Raw genomic sequence first — 17777 nt, 5'->3', positions numbered from 1 at the left:
TCCCATTTTCTCAGGTGATTTTTGCTTCTCTCCACAGCAGTCGAAGTCCAGCTCTGTATTTCTGAGAGACTTTTGGAGTTACATAGACTTTATATAAAAATGGCTTTACACTAGCCATATCTGGGACACTAGTAGCTTTAAAAGTTTGGGCTGCCCCTTTAAATGCTCAAATGTGTGCCTGAGTGACAGAAAGCACACTGCTATATATGCACTCCATAACTGCTTGTGCCTACACCTAAGCCTGCACTTGCAGGCATTTGTACATTTGTATGAGTGCCTGCTTTGCACATATGCAGCCAGTGGCGCTGGAACTACGTGTGCTGGGGGTGCTGCTGCACATCCTCACTTGAATTAGTAATAACTCCCACCAAATACATGGTTTCCATGGTTTCCATCATCAGCACTTCCACTTGCCTACAGGAGGGTGCTTTACAACAAAGCTCAGTTAAAATGTTTAATGTTTCCCCCAAGTCTTGACCTCCAGCTTGATGGCACTTGCACGCTGTGGGGTGGGGAACAGTGCATTCTGGGGGATGGGTGCAGGTATGGCAATTGTCACAACAAACAGGGAATATCAAGCATCACTGCTTGATGCCAAGGGATGGGGAGAGATGCTGGAGCAAATGGAAATGCTGGTTCCATTAGATCAGTGGTCACCAACCAGTAGATTGGGATCTGTGGGTAGATCCTAGAGCCTCTGCCAGGTGATCCTGACTTGTTTGGCAGGGAGGCTATGAAATGCCAGCATTTCAGCTGTCTCTACCCCCACTTCCCACTGCTGTCCTTCTCCCACCCTCTGCCTTGGAGCTGCCTCCTGAGAGCCTCCTGCACAGCAAGCAGGATGGGGGAGGCAGAGAAAGGGGAGCTGGTGTTAGGGTGTCCCTGCTCACCTTATACCTCATCTCCATAGAGTGAGGAGGGCGGACCCTTGGATAAGGCATGGGGCAAGGCAGGGCCTGGAAAAAGAAGTGGGGAAGGAGATGTGGGCAAGAGTATTTGGGTTTGAGGTAGATTCTGGACTGACAAATTCAAAAAGGAATCTTATGCAGTCTTCTGTAACTTTTTAAAGCACTAGACCTGCCCTGCGTATATTGGGGAGGAAGGATGATACTTAGGGGCAGAGTTAATGGTAATTTCCAGGACTAGCAGAGACCACAGAGACAGCAATATCTGAATCCCATTCTCTGACTGTCAGGGTGGGATTAAGAAAGATGCAGGCTGTGGAGTAAGGGGTGGAAATGTCAATTCCTTTCCCAGAAGGGAAGCTACAACCAGCATTTGCCTGCCCTCCATCTCACAATGAGGCCTAGTACAGATTAGTCCTCTACAGCATTGGTTCCCAAATGGGGGGGTGGGGGGGGCGTGAAGAAATTCCAAGGGGGTGCGTGAGGCTGAGAAATTTATGAATTGATTTTTTTATTAAAAGGGGAGTTGGAGGATGGTAAAGAAAAGGTGGGGAGGCATGAGGGTTTCTCAAAAATTAAAAAGGGGGCGTGATTCCCGAAAAGTTTGGGAACTGCTGCTGTACAGGTACTGATGGGTCTTCTATGCCATTCTCTCCTCCTACCTTCCCCCCGCCATTAGAGTTAATTGAGTCCTCACTTAGGTGAGATAATATTGGTTCCTCCCTGGCCCATTCCTCCCTAATCTGTTTCCTATCACCTCTCCAGAGACTTGATCTATAAGTAGGCCCTTTAATTTCAGGTACTTAACACAGCCCAGATAGATATCTAACAAGCAAAAAATGGATTTGTACATTATGTGATAAGAATGTTACATATCCAGTGAATCCATTAATCAACAGTAGGTGCGCTTATCCTTCAAGAATAGACAATAACATAGATGTGAGTATAAGATGGATGCAGAGACCTTTATAAAAATTAACCACATTGATTTCTGGACACAGTCCTAAGTGGCTGGATCTAATGGAAGTTGGAGTCCTGTTGTTTCATTTATTATGTCTTGTGACCTTGAATCAGAAATGTACTGTAAGTAGGCAAAACCAGAACAGGTAGTTGTGACTAAGGGCACTAACTAATCATTTTAATAACTATTGTTAAGTATTAAATTAACTTCTAATGTCCTCAAATTATTTTAAAAAGTAAAACCTAATCTCCCTTCCTATTGTTCAAGATTAGAACTCTTAGTCAAGACAGCCTTTCATCTGGATTTGTGTGACATCCAGTGGCTGGATGGGTCAATCACAAGTGCATATTTACAATTAATGATCCAAAAGATGACTCCCAAACATTAGGTCAGGTGTGGAGAACTTTTTTTAGAAGCCACTGACCCACAATAAAATTAGTTGGGGGCTGCACACAAGTGACAAACAAACAAACAAACAAAAACCTAAACTCTTACTGATGTGGCTCCCGACTGAGGGGCGCAGGCTAATAGATTCTGTGTGCTGGAGGAAGAACATCGAGTCCCAGGGACTGGATCCAGGCAATCCAGAGCTGAATTCAGCACCCAGGCCTTAGGTTTCCCACTTTTGCACTAGGTGTTACACAACAGTGAACACCTCAAATGTTTCTTACAGAGCAGTTAATTTTTATTTAAAAAAATAAAGGCAATAGATAGAGAAGAAGCTTGTGCAAGACACTGCTGTTTTTAGACAACTAGGCTTTTTATAAAGTGTCATTAACTGCAGCAAAGCACAGGATTTGGATCAAAATCAAGTTTTTATTTAAGTCTCTGAGTGAGATACCAAAATTGGTAAGCTATAAAAAGACTGCCCTTTCCATGCAACACTGCCTGTTGGCATTAGGTTTGATTCTTGATGAATTTAGCACTTCATTCTCAAGTCTGACAAAAATGGATGAGATTGAGATTCATTTGAGGAAGTTGTACCAAATATTTTTCCATATTGTAGATTAATGGTCAGACTATGACTTTAAGTAAGTGGTGCTCTGAGTCTGGAGTCTCAATGCAGGATTGAGGCCTACATAATGTATTAGTGTGAATTTAATTTATAGAACCAAGGGACACCATGAACTTAAAAGCCACATTTCTATTTGAACAGTTTATCTAACACTGTAAAAATGACACCTAAAATTGCTGGAGCCGAAAGAGAAAAAAAAGCATAAACATTTCTCTGCTTTTTAGTGGACTTTGTGCTTTTCACAGCCCTTTTCCCTAAGGAGTTTCTGTTTGTGTGGGTCTCATGCAAAGCAACAGGGACAAGACAAACATTTGGCAAATAGGAAAATAGTTTTCAAACTGACAATAATTGACAAGAGGAACTCAAAGGTAGGTGTCCTGTATGAATTCACGTGTAAATTATAATTTGAAGATAATTAACTTACAAGATGAAAGGGGACACCAAAAATCTGAAATACTTTTCACCAGTGAACTGTTTTAAATATGTTTATAAAGTGTTATATACTTTTCACAAAATCTCCCTTACATTAAAAAGTCTGTTTTCAAGAAAAGACATTAATTAAGTGGGAACAGAGTAATAGGCACATGTTACCAGAAGATAGGAAAACAGCAGCTGTGCAGCATGCTTGGACACAAAGTCCTCAGGAATCACAAGGTCAGCCCAGGGTCTAGTTTTTCACTGCTCTTTTGCTGACTATGGAATCATTGTGGTAGTGATCGTAAGCAGAATAAAAGTCCTGCACTAAAGTTAGAACTGTTTCATGCTCTGCAATGGCTAGAAAAAGCAAATTAAACTTGTTGGAGCTTTATTCAGAAGAAAACAAAGATCAAATATATGAAAATGTCTTGGCTGAGATTGAGTCGTTTGAGCTGCCTCTTGGAACCAGTTTGAGGTAGGCATGGTTTATATAATATTTTATTGTACAAACTGTTTTTGTTGTATTTGTTGGCTGTTGTTTTCCCCACCCTCGGTTACTGGAGACCTAATTCTGCACACACTGAAAGCCATAGGAAAACTTCCTTTGAATTCAATGGGAGTAGGATTTGACCTTAAAGGAACAAGCATAGACTCTACTCAGCCCCTTCTCACCAGAACAAAGAGTGACTTTACAGACTTACCCAGGGGTGGGCAATAATTTTTGGCCACTGGCCGCTTCAAAAAAATTTTAAGTGGTCACGGGCTGGCACGGGGCCTAATTCGGAAGGGGCGGGGCCAGAATGCTTCTGGGCTTCCCCACCCCCAGACCATAACTGGTTTGGGGGTGGTAGAGCCCATTTGCCCCTCCTTCCCACTAGGCACCCATGCCCCTGGCAGGGTGGGAAGAGGCTTCAAGGGCCTGCAAGAAACCATCCTGCGAGCAGCGCATGCCAGTTTGAAGTGTTGCACACTCTTCGCAGGGCCAGGGCAGGGTGAAGGAAGCTTCAGGCAGCTCTCCCACCCCTACGCCCTGATTGGCCTGGGGGCGGGGGGAATGCACGAAGCCTCCTCTTCCCACCCTACCCCCGACCTGCAAGGAACACGCGGCATTTCAAAGTGCCACACGCTGCTTGAGGGTGGGAGATGTCATGTGCTCCCTCGCCCCCAAGTCCTGATTGGCCTGGGGGTGGGGGAGCGGCAGGGCTTCTGCGGGCTGGATCCAGCACGCAGAGGCCCTTTTGCCCACCTCTGGACTTACCAAGTGCTCCATGAAGAAATAAATTACTTTTATAAATGAAACCAAGAAACAATGGCTGTTTTTCCTTAATGAAATGATTTAATTAAAATGCTTGAAAAAAATAGATGGGTAACTTTTAATTCGGATATTTTAAGACAGACACTACCCTTGTTTATCATCAAAGTCCCCCCCATGCACTACTAAACTTTATTTAGTGAAATTCCCACATGCCTTTGAAAAATTTAGATATAATGCATTTACAGTTTACTGAATTTTTGTGGACATGAAACTTATATATTAAAGATTGTATGTTTAGCTTTACTGGTGTCTGCAGCAGTGTTAGGATAGCTTGTCTGGTATTGCAGATGTCAGTTTGCAGTAAGGATTATACTAAAGAAAGAAACCATATATCTTTATTTAGAAATTTAATTCTTCCTGAAAATTGAATTTATTACCCTATTCTGTAAATAAAATTGGTGATGGAAAAAAGAACGTGGGAAGAATTTCACTATATTTCAATTATTTCTACAGGGAAATAATATAGCTAAGGTAGCTAAAACCTGTAAACGGTTTCCTCTTGAGTTACCTCTCTTCTGTATCACTGCCTGATCTGTACTTTGCAGGATTTTCTTTACAGTTAGAGAAACTCTCTGTAGCTGACAATGGATGCCACCAGTAGGTTCAGCTGAACATGATTTAGCTGCAACTGTAGGTGACACCCAAACTGCATTCAGTACTGTTTCATTAACTGTGGCCTAGTGCTTGATGATGGCTTAATTACTGTTAGTGAAATGGTGCTGAACATGATTACAGCTAATGCACATTCTGGGCTGTTCAGCTGCACCGGATGCTTTTAACTGTTAGCAAAGGTTAGCTTTTCTAGTCTATGAAACACCATAAATTCACTTTTAAGGATGAAATTTTCTAAAGTTGGCTTCCATTTGTGCACAGATGATTTTGCATTGTAAAAATATCCAGGTCTGGCCCATGAATGTTGGCAGTTTTTGGAACTCAAACCCAAATGTATCATAAAAAGAGAAAACAAGTATAAAAGCTCCTACTTCTCTGCAATAATAAGGAGCCTGATTAATGTTCCCTCTAATTTTTTCCATTCATTTGCAGAATAAATGTTCTTATGTGCACCAAGACATGTACAGATGTGCACCATCAGTAGAAACACATGCTGCTGGCTCTGGGTGCTTTGCTAATCAACTGGGCAGCATTTGAATCTCTCCAGGTGGTCACACATGTGCTTATAGGAAACACTAACCCTGATGTATCTGAGTCCAAAAGCAGTGGAAAACATGTATCTAGTACCCAGAGTCAACGGAATCTTGCATATTTATATACCCAATCTGCCAAATTCTATAGGTTAAATAGAGAAAAAATTAAGCAGTTCCCATGAAAATAAATAACAATACTGAAAAGAAATCTATACTTAAGAAACTGATCTTGCAGTACCAAAAAACACCATCTTCTAACACCTGCATCTTGTTAGATTCAGTTTGTAATATTTTTATCCTACATACAAAATTTCTACTAGCTAAAGTGAAAAATACTACGAGCTGCTCTAATTCCACTGCAAAATGCATCACTGATCAACGGCACCACAGAGACATATATCCAGTAGCTGGAACTTGCTGGAGCCTACAATTTTGGCTGAAAACCCCCAACCTGTACAGGTATTGTCAATATAGACAGTGCATGTTTTTATTTCTGCTTGAACAGAAAAATTCAAGTACCAATAGATCCCGCTGCAAAAGCAACACAAAACTACAGAGATTATGCCTAGATCTTGTTGGCTCTAAGAAATCTTGGCTGCAGGTCTCTAAAGGTACGTCTGCACTGCATGGCTATTTCGGGATACTGAGGTATCCCGAAATAGCTACCCTGCGTCTACGCAAGTCGCCCATTATTTTAAAATATTTTTCAAAATAATGGGTGCGCTATTTTGGCATCCTGGTAAATCTCATTGCAAAGGTTAAGGGATGGCTCGAAATAGCACATTATTTTGAAATTTGGTGCTGTGTAGGCATGTCAAATTTCAAATTTCAAAATAGATTTTAAATAAGATATGCAAATTGTTAATCTTATTTCATGATGTGTAGACGCACCCTAAGTCTACTCCACACTTTAAAGAATCCAAATATAAGTCTGGAGCCAACAAGATCTAGCGCATTTTTCACCTGTCTCCAAAGTTATCATGGCTTCCCCCAAACACAATTAAATCAGATACAGAGTTATCTGATTTTAAAAAGATAGCTACCCCTGCTGTCTGTTTAGAATGAAATGAGGATAGAGGTGAAAAATGGACCCTGTTGGATACTGGTCCATACTTTGATTAAGAGCTTTTGTTCCTGAGTGTAATAGGGGGTCCAGATTTTTAAAAGGCTTAGAAGCAGATAGAAATGATCTCTTTATATTGTAGATTTTAGAGATACATGGCAAAAACAAAACAAAACAAAACAAAAACCTCACAAACAAGCAAGACAAAACAAAAAACCCACCCACAACAAAAAAATCAAACTGTTGGCTTGGGCACACGTGGGTGTTTGCAGCACCTATGCACAATACTTTTTGGTGCAGAAGGAGTAGCCATTGAATGTCTGGTCACTGAGACAGATTTAGCAGAATCCACGTGCTGGAAGAGAGCGCGTTTGCAGCTGGGCTGTGTGAAGGTTTAGGGCAGCATGAATGGAGCCGCTAGACCGGTGTATAGACAGAAGTGCAAGTGTATAGACAGAAAGTGCAACTCGCTCGCTGCACCGGCTCTCAGTTTAAGCATTTGAATTCGGAGCAGTGGGCTAAAATTTGGCTAAGTCCAGGTGCTGGTTCCTGGTTTTTGACAACTCGTACTGCGAAGTGTGCCCAGAGTGGACGATGTGCGGTCATCATGTGTTATCCTCTATCTGCCGAGGGTGCGGGAAGTGTGCCTAGACCTGTTTGCTGCTGCATCTGGGAGCTAAGAGCCACAGGTCAGCAGAGTCCCGTTGTGCGACCGAGGCAGGCTTTTACCCTTCCATCACCCAGGGCGCGCACCTCTCCCCCGCTGCACAGCGGGTGGGCTTGGCACTAGCGGCGCCTCCAGGCTGCCCCGGCGGGACCCCGCGCTGCAGCTTTCAGGGTGGGGGCGAGGAGCGCGGGGGCCAGGTCCCCGGCAGCGGCTGCAGCGCCGCCTCCCTAGCGCGTCCCGCGGCGGCGCCGCTGCCTGGTTCCCTCCCACCCAAGATGGCGGAGAGCCTCCCCGAGCATGAGCGGATCCTGCAGGAGATCCAGAGCACGGACCCGGCCTGCGTGGGGCCCACCCTGCGGTGAGGGGCTGTGCAAGCGGCGAGGGGCCTCCCGCCCGGCGAGACCCAGGGACTTGGCAGGGCCCCTGCACTGACAGCTCCCCCCACAGACACCCGGGCTCCGGCGAACGCTGTGGGGGCGCAGCTCTTTGGGGGTCGCTTCCGCTGAGCCTCGGGGCCCCTTCGGTCCACTCGGGGAGGCCGTCCCGGTGTCTACAAAGCCCTGCCCCTTCCTGCTCGGGCCCCGGGCTCCCCGCTTCCCGCTCCGGCTCTCGGCGGGGCCCTGCTCGAAGCGCTGCACCCCGGCCTTGCGGGAAAGGGGCGCTCCCTACTGGAGCATCCCCTACTGGCGGCTGCCCCGTTCGCGGGGCCGCGGGAGCTGTCAGAGGGAAGGTGCTGGCGGCGGCAGCTAGAGAGCTCGGGGACCCCAGCAGGTCCGGGTCTAGCTGGCTATTTCAGCAGCACGGGACAAGCAGCTCTGCAGGGCCTGAGCGCTGCCCGGGTCATAGACACGCTGCTAGATCCGTGCCATATGTGCCTGCCGTAGGCTGCAGCATCAGCCTGGCTCAGTAGGGAGAAGGACTTAGCTTGGCACATTCCCTTCCCACTGGGCCGGGGCAGAGCTGGTGCAGTAGGAGGGCCCGGTTTGTCCAAAGTTAACGTACTCTACATGGGGGGAAGGGCGCAAACGTGCCTTCAGTTTGGGGCTTGTTGCTGTTTGTATTTGGGAACTGTCAAAGGCAGTGGGTGTGGCTGGCTGCTGGTTTCCTCATTGGCTTTGGGATTCGGGATGCTCCCTTTGAAGTGGTGTCAGTCTCGCCATCCCATTTCGGATCTTAGCTTTCTTATTGTCTCTGGGTCTGTAGTGACAAGCGGTCACAGGGTAAAATCCTAAACATGTGGTGAAACCATGTCCTAGGGGCATGGTTTAGTGAGGTGCAGCAGTACTCCACTCTTCATTTAAAATTGAGGTTAATTTCTTCACTGTGAAACGCCTTAATCTCCTCTAACATCACCCAAGTGAAAATGATTTCTCTGAAATGTCCCAGCATCTTATGCCTTGGTAGCGTTTTCATCTGGTAGTTTGATAACCTTCAGAAAAATTTTGACTCATCCTGGTGTCAAAACTATTTTTTTCAGCTATCATCTCATTCAAATGGTTCTGCCTGCAAACAGGTTTTGTTTTCTTGGCCTTACTGAGGAGAAGTGTCTTTTGTGGCAGGGGAACATTTTAGGTTTTGTTGCAACTGCAGGTCTGATGGGGTAGTAGAAAAGGCATCATACAGGTAGGCAGGTATCCAGGACATGGAGAGAAAGTGGGAGACCAGGAGGGATATGCCCTGCCTGGAACTGTACTTCCTGATCTCTGACGGAGGGAATCCAAAATTGCTGGGAGGAAAGGGAGCCTGGGAAAGGGCAGGAGACTTGTCAAAGTATATAAGGGGTGAGTATCAGGGTACATGTGATCTGTGGTGGAAGATAGGAAGTGAAGGGTGGGAATAAACAGAAGTTTTCACAGTGGAGAAAGGTGAACAGAACAGCATCCCAAGGATCTGTATTTGGTACCCATGTTCACCATTACTCAGTAGTAGTCTGCAAAAAGAGGGTGAACAGTGAAGTGATAAAGTTTGCATATAACACAAAGCTATTCAAGGTACACTTGAACCTCCTCAATTTGGCAACCCTGGGAAACAGAGGATCCTAGATTATGGAATTCCCCAGACCATGGAGGGCACTGTGAGGTTTGGGCATGAAGGAGATGGGGGTGAGGTGCTTACCTGGTGTCTTGCTCTCTGGGGGTACACATGGTTCCCTACCCCCTACTACTCTCAGGCACTGCCCTCCACCACTATGAGAGTGATGGGAAGAAAAGCCTCTGGACCAGCACTTTGCTGTGCTGTCATTACCTCATTCCTCCTTCCCCACCAGAGTCCGAACCAGGGTCTTTCTGGATCAAGGACACCTGGATCCTGGAGGTTCTAGTGTAGTTAAGTTCAAAGCAGACTGTGAGGATCTACAGATGCATCTCACAGAACTGAGTGGCTGGGCAACAAAATGGTAGATGAAATTCAGCATTGATAAGTGCACAGTAATGCACATTATTTTTCCCTATCTCGATTATAAATATGCAATGGTGGGTTCTAAATTAGCTGTTCCCACTCAAGGAAGATTTCAGTGTCACCATGGATACATCTTTGAAAACTTCTGCTCAGTGCTTAGCAGCAGCTAAAAAGGCTAAAAGTATGTTAGGAACTATTAGAAAGGTCATGGGAAATAAGGCAGAAAATGTTATGCCACTGTATAAATCCATGGTCCCTTAAATAGTGTGGTTAGTTCTGATTGCCTCATCTCAAAAAGAATGTAGTGGAACTAGAAAAGGCTTAGCAAAGGGCAGTAAAGATGATCAAACATATGAAATGACTTCCATACAAGGAGAGACTAAAAAGATTAGGCCTTTTCATCTGAAAAAAGCGACAACTAATGGGGAATCTGATAGAGATCTATAAAATCATGAATGGTGTGGAAAAAGTCAACAGAGAAGTGTTGTTTACTCTTTCACACAATAAAAAACAGAGGTCACTCAATGAAATTAATAGGCAGGAGATTTAATACAAACAAGAGGAAGTACTTTTACACATAACTAGCCTATGGAACTCATTGCCATCGTATGCTGTGCAGGCCAAAAATGTATATATACATATGGGGTTCAAAAAAGAACACTCTCTCTCTCTCATATATGTTAAAAATTGTGTAATAGGGTAACTGTGTTCCTGCTGAAAATCTTAGTGGTTACACACTTACCCACGTGCAGCCCTTGCCCACCTGGCTCCCTGCCACAGGAAAGCCAGCTGAGTGAAACTGACACCATTAACCAATAAACATCAGCCTAACAGTTAAATGGTTATACTCTAGCATTCCTGTGTACTATATATTTTATAGAGTTTGTCTGTTCAAGAATTCCTCTTAAATGGTAAGAGCTAGGACCAGGAATATACAGCTTCTTTTATCATAACTTCTTAAAGCAAGGTACGGGTTAGGTTGTGCCTGAAAAATGAGATGTGCCTAGAATGGGGTTGCTTCTCATACAAAAAAGAGACAGAATCACCAGGCAGGTGAAAGGGACTGGCTGGGGGTGTGTCTCCTCTGTGCAAGACTATGGCAACCCTGGGTCTCCTCCCCCCAGGTGCCCTTTAAGGAGGGTGGGGTGAAGCTTCCCCTCCCCCCCCCCCCAGATTCATATGGCGACATTGCTGGCTGTTCCCCTTTATCACTGTCAGAGAGCCAGGGAAAATGCACAACTTCAATTGAGTAAAGGATCTGCTGTATGTCTCTAGTCCAGTGGTGGGCAATCATTTTTGAAGGGGGGCCACTTCAAAATTTTTTGAAATGGTCGTAGGCCACTGTGGAAGAGGTGGGACCTTCTGTGTTAGGGGCAGGGTCTTTAAAGAGAAACAAGCAAAAGAGCTCGCTCCTCCCTTATGGCTCTCAGGCAAGGTGGTGGGTCCCGGAGCTGTGAGCCCTTTCAACTGCTTCTATTTAAAGGGCTTGCACCTTGGCAGCCACTGGGAAGGCGCAAGCCCTTTAAATAGAAGCAGTTGAAGGGGCTCGCAGCTCTTGCACTCCCCCCACAATGTATTGCCTGGGAGCTGCTGGGAAGGTGCACTTGTTTTTATTTAAAGGGCTTGTGCCTGCCGGGCAGCTTGTAACACATTATTTGGCAGCCTACCAGCAGGTGCAAACCCTTTAAATAGGGGCAAGTGAAAGGGCTCACACCTCCCAGGTGGCTTCTGGCCCCGCCACTAATGTGTTACCTTGCAACCGTGGGGAAGGTGTGAGCCCTTTAAACAGAAGCAGTTGAAAGGGCTCACACATGCCTGGCTCCCAGGTAATGCATTAGGGGGCAGGGCCGGGAACTGCCGCGCAGGCCAGATAAGAGCTAGGTGGGCCAGATCTGGCCTGCTGACAGGCTCTTGCCCAGCCCTGCTCTAGTCCAGTTATTTCTGGTATGCAACCTATTTTTATTTTTGAGGTATACAGCAATGCAGTGCTTTAACTTCAAAGATATGATCAACCAAATTGCAAGAAAAATTGGTATTGTATTTATATGATTCTCCCTTACAGCAGGACACCTTTGATGTGTTTTACCAGTACAAAGAAGCCTTAAAGTCTGATTAGTAAGTGTTAGTAGGTTGACCACAATGGAGTGGAAACATCAAATAGCACAGGACCAGTATAATGACTTCTACCCCATCCCTGCTCCCCAGAGTCAGTGCAAGTAGGGTTGCCAGGTGTCTGGTATTGGCCCGGACAGTCTGTATTTATGGCCTTTGTCCGGTTAAAAGAAAAGAAGAAAATACTGGACATGTAAAATGTCCGATATTTTTTGTTTTTTCTCGGATGGAATGTTGCTTGGGACATACCTCCCCTGCTGCATATGGCAGGGATAGCCGGAGTGGTGAGCGAGGGGTTTTAAAGGTGCAGTGCTTCTTTTTTTTTTCTTTTTGTTTTTTCCTCACCCAATTTCTCCCCCCTCCCCCATGTTCAGTATTTTTTCTGAAGGTATCTGGCAACCCTAAGTGCAAATAAGAAGAAAGGGGGCATGGCAGCGATGTCCCCACATCTAGTGATCTCCATTCAGTTGCTGTAATAACCCCTTAGGGTTGATGGCATAAGTTAGAGCAACCTAGAAGCTCCTGGAATCTACTTTAACTTGCACAAAGGAACCAAACTGTTGTAGAGTGGCCTCAAGATCAAGGGAGCAAAGGTTGCTTAAAACCATCCCTGCACTGTCTTTCCTAACTTGTAATGAAAGCTCCTTAGCTTCAGCTGAGGATCAGCAATCACAGTATATGTCATATAATCATAGAATATAAGAACTGGAAGGGACCTTGAGAGGTCATCAAGTCCAGTCCCCTGCCCTCTTGGCAGGACCATGCCTACTGTCTCTAGACCATCCCTGATAAATGTCTATCTAATCTACTCTTAAATGTCTTCAGAGATGGCGATTCCACAACCTCCCTAGGCAATTTATTCTAGTGTTTAACCACCATGACAGGAAGTTTTTCCTAATGTCCAACCTAAACCTCCCTTGCTGCAGTTTATCCTGTCATCAGAGGCCGAGGAGAACAATTTTTCTCCCCCCTCCTTGTGACACCCTTTTAGATATTTGAAAACTGCTTTCATGTCCCTTCTCAATCTTCTCCTTTCCAAACTAATTGAACAGCCAATTCTACTGTATAGAATATTATCCAAGCCCTACAGATTTGTCAAAGTACATAAAATCACCTTGTCAATACTTCATCATTTCTATGGAATGTTTATGACCAGTCCTCCTTTCATGTTATATTATGAAACTGAAAGTACAGTATGTTGACAAAAGTCAGGAAGGACAAATTATGGACGTCAGTAAAATAATTTGCAAATACAGTAGTATTGTAGAATTCATGCGTACCTCAGATTAAGAAGACATTCATCCACAGTGACATTTGTACATTCATCTGTATTAAACTATTGCTTCTTCAAATCAGGAATTGGCTGCTCCTGTACTCACAATAGCTAGTATTAGGAAGGCTCTGAGGACACGTCTACACTACACGGAAGATTGATGCTGCCGTGGTGAATCTTCCGGGATTCAATTTAGTGGGTGTAGCAAAGATCTGCTAGATTGAACTCATAGGATGCCCCCATTGGAGCTGGTAATCCTACTCCTTATGAGGAGTAAGGGAAGCCGATAGAAGTATTTGTTCCTGTCAACCTCCCTGCTGTGTGGAGAGGGATTTAAGTTATGTCAACTCCAGTTATGTAATTTACGTAATTGGTCAGGTGTAGACCAGGCCTGAGATTGGAGAGAGGAAGAAAAGAAGCTTTGTCTTCCTTCTAGCAGACAGAGGCTGCACGTTTCAGAAAGCTATTAGCAAAAGGCTGATGCCAAAGATCCTAGCCCAAAAAGGGTCCAAGAATAGCACCATAGAAAGAGCTCAGCATCTTCCATTTTCCCCAGGATAATGTAGGGGAATAGGAGTATGTTACTCATCAGGTTGTCCCAGACCTCACTGGAATTGCCATCCTCATTTTTTATATTGACTCATCGTAGTTTGTATGGTAATTTTTTCAAGTGCTGTACATAATGGATTGTGGACTATAGCACACATACACACACACATTGAGGAGAGAGGGTGGGTAGGAAAAGGTTGACCACATTGTGCATGATTATGTTAGATGTCAAAGTTTATAGCTAACATTTATAGACAGTCATTTATTTTTAAAACATTCAAAATGTTACAAACATAACAACAACAAGCCCTTCAAAACAAATGCAAAAACTCAAATATAGCACACAACATTGTCAAGACAGCTATCTTTTACTCCGCTGTGCTCTGCTGAATTTTCCATTTATTTCGGCCAACATCTCTGTAGTCAGCAGATATACTCCCCTCAGAAGTCTACAGCCTGAAAACTGAACAAGAGGTTGGCTTAAAGATGACTTGTAAAGGGGTTTTAAAAAGAGTTTTTGTCTTTTAAAAAATTCTGTAAAGAAGGCCTAGTAGGTCTTTAAAAATCTTTGAAGTATTTTTCTGTTTGTTTTATACTTTAGAAGCATTAGGAATTCAGAGTCTGGTCTTCCTTGATTTTGGAAAGACCACTGGGAGGCATAGGGGATATTTATTGCGAGTCTTAACTCTAAGGGAATGGGTGAGGATGATGGAATTTTAAAAAACATTTCTATTAATCAAAATTTTATTTAGTCATTTAAGTTAAATAGGTGTTAACAAAACAAAGTTTTTACATACCTTTACAAACCTTTTCCTGCTTGGTCTACACACAAAGTGGTACTGGCAGCTGTTTAAATAAAGGTGTGTTTTTAAGCCAAGCTACATTGGTTTAACTTGCATCGATAAATTTACGGATGCAAGCTAAACCAATTAAGTGTGCCTACACAGAGTTTAAAAAAAAGATTTCAGTTAAACAGGTGTAACGTCTGTGTTTACACAGAGGCCTTACATAGGCCTTAGTAATTCAACGTTCATTCCATTGTAATAACCACTATTTCGCTAACTCTCTGCTTATCCCATCTAGACAGGACCTAATGCAGCAATGAACAACCTACACTAGTGAGTGGGTCACATGAGTGGCTCTCCTTCATCTCAGTGGCTGCAAGACTGTCACAACAAAGATGGTCTCCTGGAATAGGGTAGTTTTGCTACCTCTGCTTGCATACCTAGAATTTGCAAGATGTGTGGACTGAACCATACTTTGATTGAATGTAGAGGGAGCACATGACTCTCACAGTCAATGCTGTGTGCAGTCTGCACACACCTAAGTTCATGTGCCCTTGCTTTACGTGTATGTCATGTTAGTAATATTGTTAGGAAAAAACCTCTGTGGACAGGAAACAGTGGAATATGGCAATCTTATGCATGGAAAGTGGTAAACACAACGTCTCTGGGGCCACACATAGAACCCCAGTGGGCCTCATGTTGCCATCGGGCTGCAGGTTGCCCACCACTGATGCCTGTCTATGGGAAGACCACTATGCTTACACAAAGTCACTTGAAGGAACTGAGCCATATATTGTTTGTCTTTTACACCCACTGTGTTCCAAACATTTTACTCAAGTTCCATTTGATATTATCTGTTGCCATTACAAATTTAGTACAAATATTGCTGCTCTGTTAGAAGCCCGAAAAGTTGACCTTCATACATAAAATTGTTAAAAATGAGAAAATTTAAAATGTGGTTCCATGTAGTCCACCCCCAAAATAATATATTTGTAAAGAAAGGGGAATAAAACATTACAAAACCCCATGAAATCTATAAATGAGTACTGCTGCCTATAGAGATTTCCTCATTTACCTGCCATGTAGACTTCCTCATTCACAGCCACCACACTTTATTTGCATTAACTACTCAGCCCTTTTCTTTTGCACTGTAATAGGAATACATTATTGTATATTACTTTTGTAGATTATACATGTATCAAAGATTGCAGAAAGAATACTCTAAATTATGTCTGAGTTCTAAAAGTTTTCCAACAGTGTAATGGGTTAGTGGATTGGAAGGATATTTTTATGAACCTGGAATGGCTGCTTGGTGTTATGAAATCTGGTTATTAAATGGTGTGGTAGGATTATGCAAGTATACGTAGGACTTGCAAGTTTGTCTTTTTATCTGTATTGTGTAGCAATTTTGCAAATGCAGATTTTTCCATAGAGACTAATATTGCATTATATCTTAGTATTATAGTTTACTTGAAATGGGTCCCTTGATCTGGGTATGGAAATGGGGTTTTATAATTTCCTTGTAACGTGACATTTTAAACTTTGCATACCAATTTGCAAATCCAATCCTTTATTAGTGTTGCCTTCTGTTGCTCTAAAGCTATGTCTTCACAATGGGGAAGATCGATGCCATGATCGATCTTCTGGAGTTCGCTCTAGCGGATTTAGTAAAGATCCACTAAATTGAACTCAGAGAGTGCCTCCATCAGCACCGGTACTCCTGCTCCTTTTGAGGAGTAAGGGAAGCTGAGGGAGCATTTGCTCTCATTGATCTCCCACTGTGGAAACCACACAGAAACTTGAATTAAGGTATATCGACTCCAGCTACGTAATTAACATAGCTGGAGTTGTGTGTGTCAATTTTACTTTCCAGGTAAGTATAAACAAGGTCTAAGTACTTACTGTGATTGTGTCTTGAGTGTATTTTGTTCCTAGTTCCCCTTTAAGCCGTACATAGAGGAGCTGGAAAAGTGTTTTATACCTGGTCTCTTAACTTGTGTTTAGATCAAGTTCTGGAGTGTGCTTTGCTGCAGACACAGGCATCAACTTGTTTTGATTAATTGTGGTAAGCTCATATTTTGCTACTGCAGCGTTACAGGACAATGTGAATAGTATTTTTGCTGAGAACAATATATCCTGAAAGACGGGTGGCTTCATCACTAATGAATGTATATGTTTAACAGTGCTTTTGTCATTTGTTGTGAAATTGATGTTAGGTTTCGAGTAAATGACTAATTGTGTACTTGATACAATTTGTATTGAGTATGTGCTTAATTGATAAGGGGCCGCTATGGCTTTGTGGTTTAAATGTAATAGGAGCCAGGCGGGCAGGCAGTCTGGCTCCTCCTACATTTAAACAACAGAGCCACAGTGAGATTAGGTCTGTGATTCACACAGGTCTCGTGCTGCGCCACTGCCTTTTATATGTAATAAGAGCCAGGCTAATGCTTATTGGTGACATGGGTAAATTCTTACATCTTTAGAATCCACTAACTAGCATGTAGCTTTCTGCGTGTGTTTCTGAGACATTTCTCTAAGAGTCTTTGAAATTATTTCTATGCTTTCATTGTGTGACTGCCAGTGTAGTTTGGTCTAAGACAGGGGTGGGCGATAAGCGGTCTGTGGGCTGGATGTGGTTCGCCAGGGTTAGTCACAGATCTAATCCCTGCTGATGCTTTAGTTACCTTCATGTCTACAGGTATGGCTGCTTGCTATTCCCATTGGCTGTAGATTGCCTTCCCTGGTGAATGGGAGCTGTGGGAAGTGGTACAAACTGGGTCACTGCTTCCCACAGCTCCCATTGGCTGACAGTAGTGATCTGTGACCAATGAGTGCTGCAAGTGGCCGTATCTGTGGACACACCATGTGGTTTGCTGGGGTTAGCCCTTTTGGTCCACTAGGGGCAAACCCTGGCAAACCATGCCCACAAACTGCTTACTGTCGACCTCAGTCTAAGATAAGGCTATTTTTGACCTGCAGGTTAGAGTATTTAAGAATTTTTAAAACTGAAATCATGTCCAGTGACTGTAAGTGCTGCTAAATTAGGTTGCAAGCTGTTGAATGTCTTCATGTTGTATTTCATGGAGCAGTGTACCACTAATAGGAGATTCTTTTGGGAAGAAAATAAATTTTTTTCTTCAATGTTTTTAACTAAAGATGTTAACTATCGTGTA

The 17777-nt window shown here is 43.6% G+C and overlaps 1 protein-coding gene across 7 annotated transcripts in view; it reads left to right on the top strand.

Annotated features, from left to right (window-relative positions):
* The first annotated feature begins 3577 nt into the window (after positions 1-3577).
* The window catches only part of EXOC6 (exocyst complex component 6), a 219444-nt gene continuing 205244 nt past the window's right edge, over positions 3578-17777 (top strand). For 2 of the 7 annotated variants that reach the window (XM_006113179.5, XM_075935162.2), the window contains exon 1: positions 7689-7846. In XM_006113179.5, the coding sequence (XP_006113241.1) occupies positions 7764-7846 (83 nt within the window). In that variant the 5' untranslated portion in view covers positions 7689-7763. Of the gene's footprint in view, positions 3774-7487; positions 7511-7688; positions 7847-16608; positions 16670-17777 lie in introns of those variants that run through there. The other 5 variants (XM_075935163.2, XM_025179789.3, XM_025179786.3 and 2 more) reach the window with 5 other exon arrangements.

This window comes from Pelodiscus sinensis, chromosome 8, assembly GCF_052426305.1.
Source record: "Pelodiscus sinensis isolate ZL-2025 chromosome 8, ASM5242630v1, whole genome shotgun sequence".
Lineage (NCBI taxonomy): Eukaryota > Metazoa > Chordata > Testudines > Trionychidae > Pelodiscus > Pelodiscus sinensis.
This window is presented reverse-complemented; position numbering and strand designations above follow the sequence as displayed.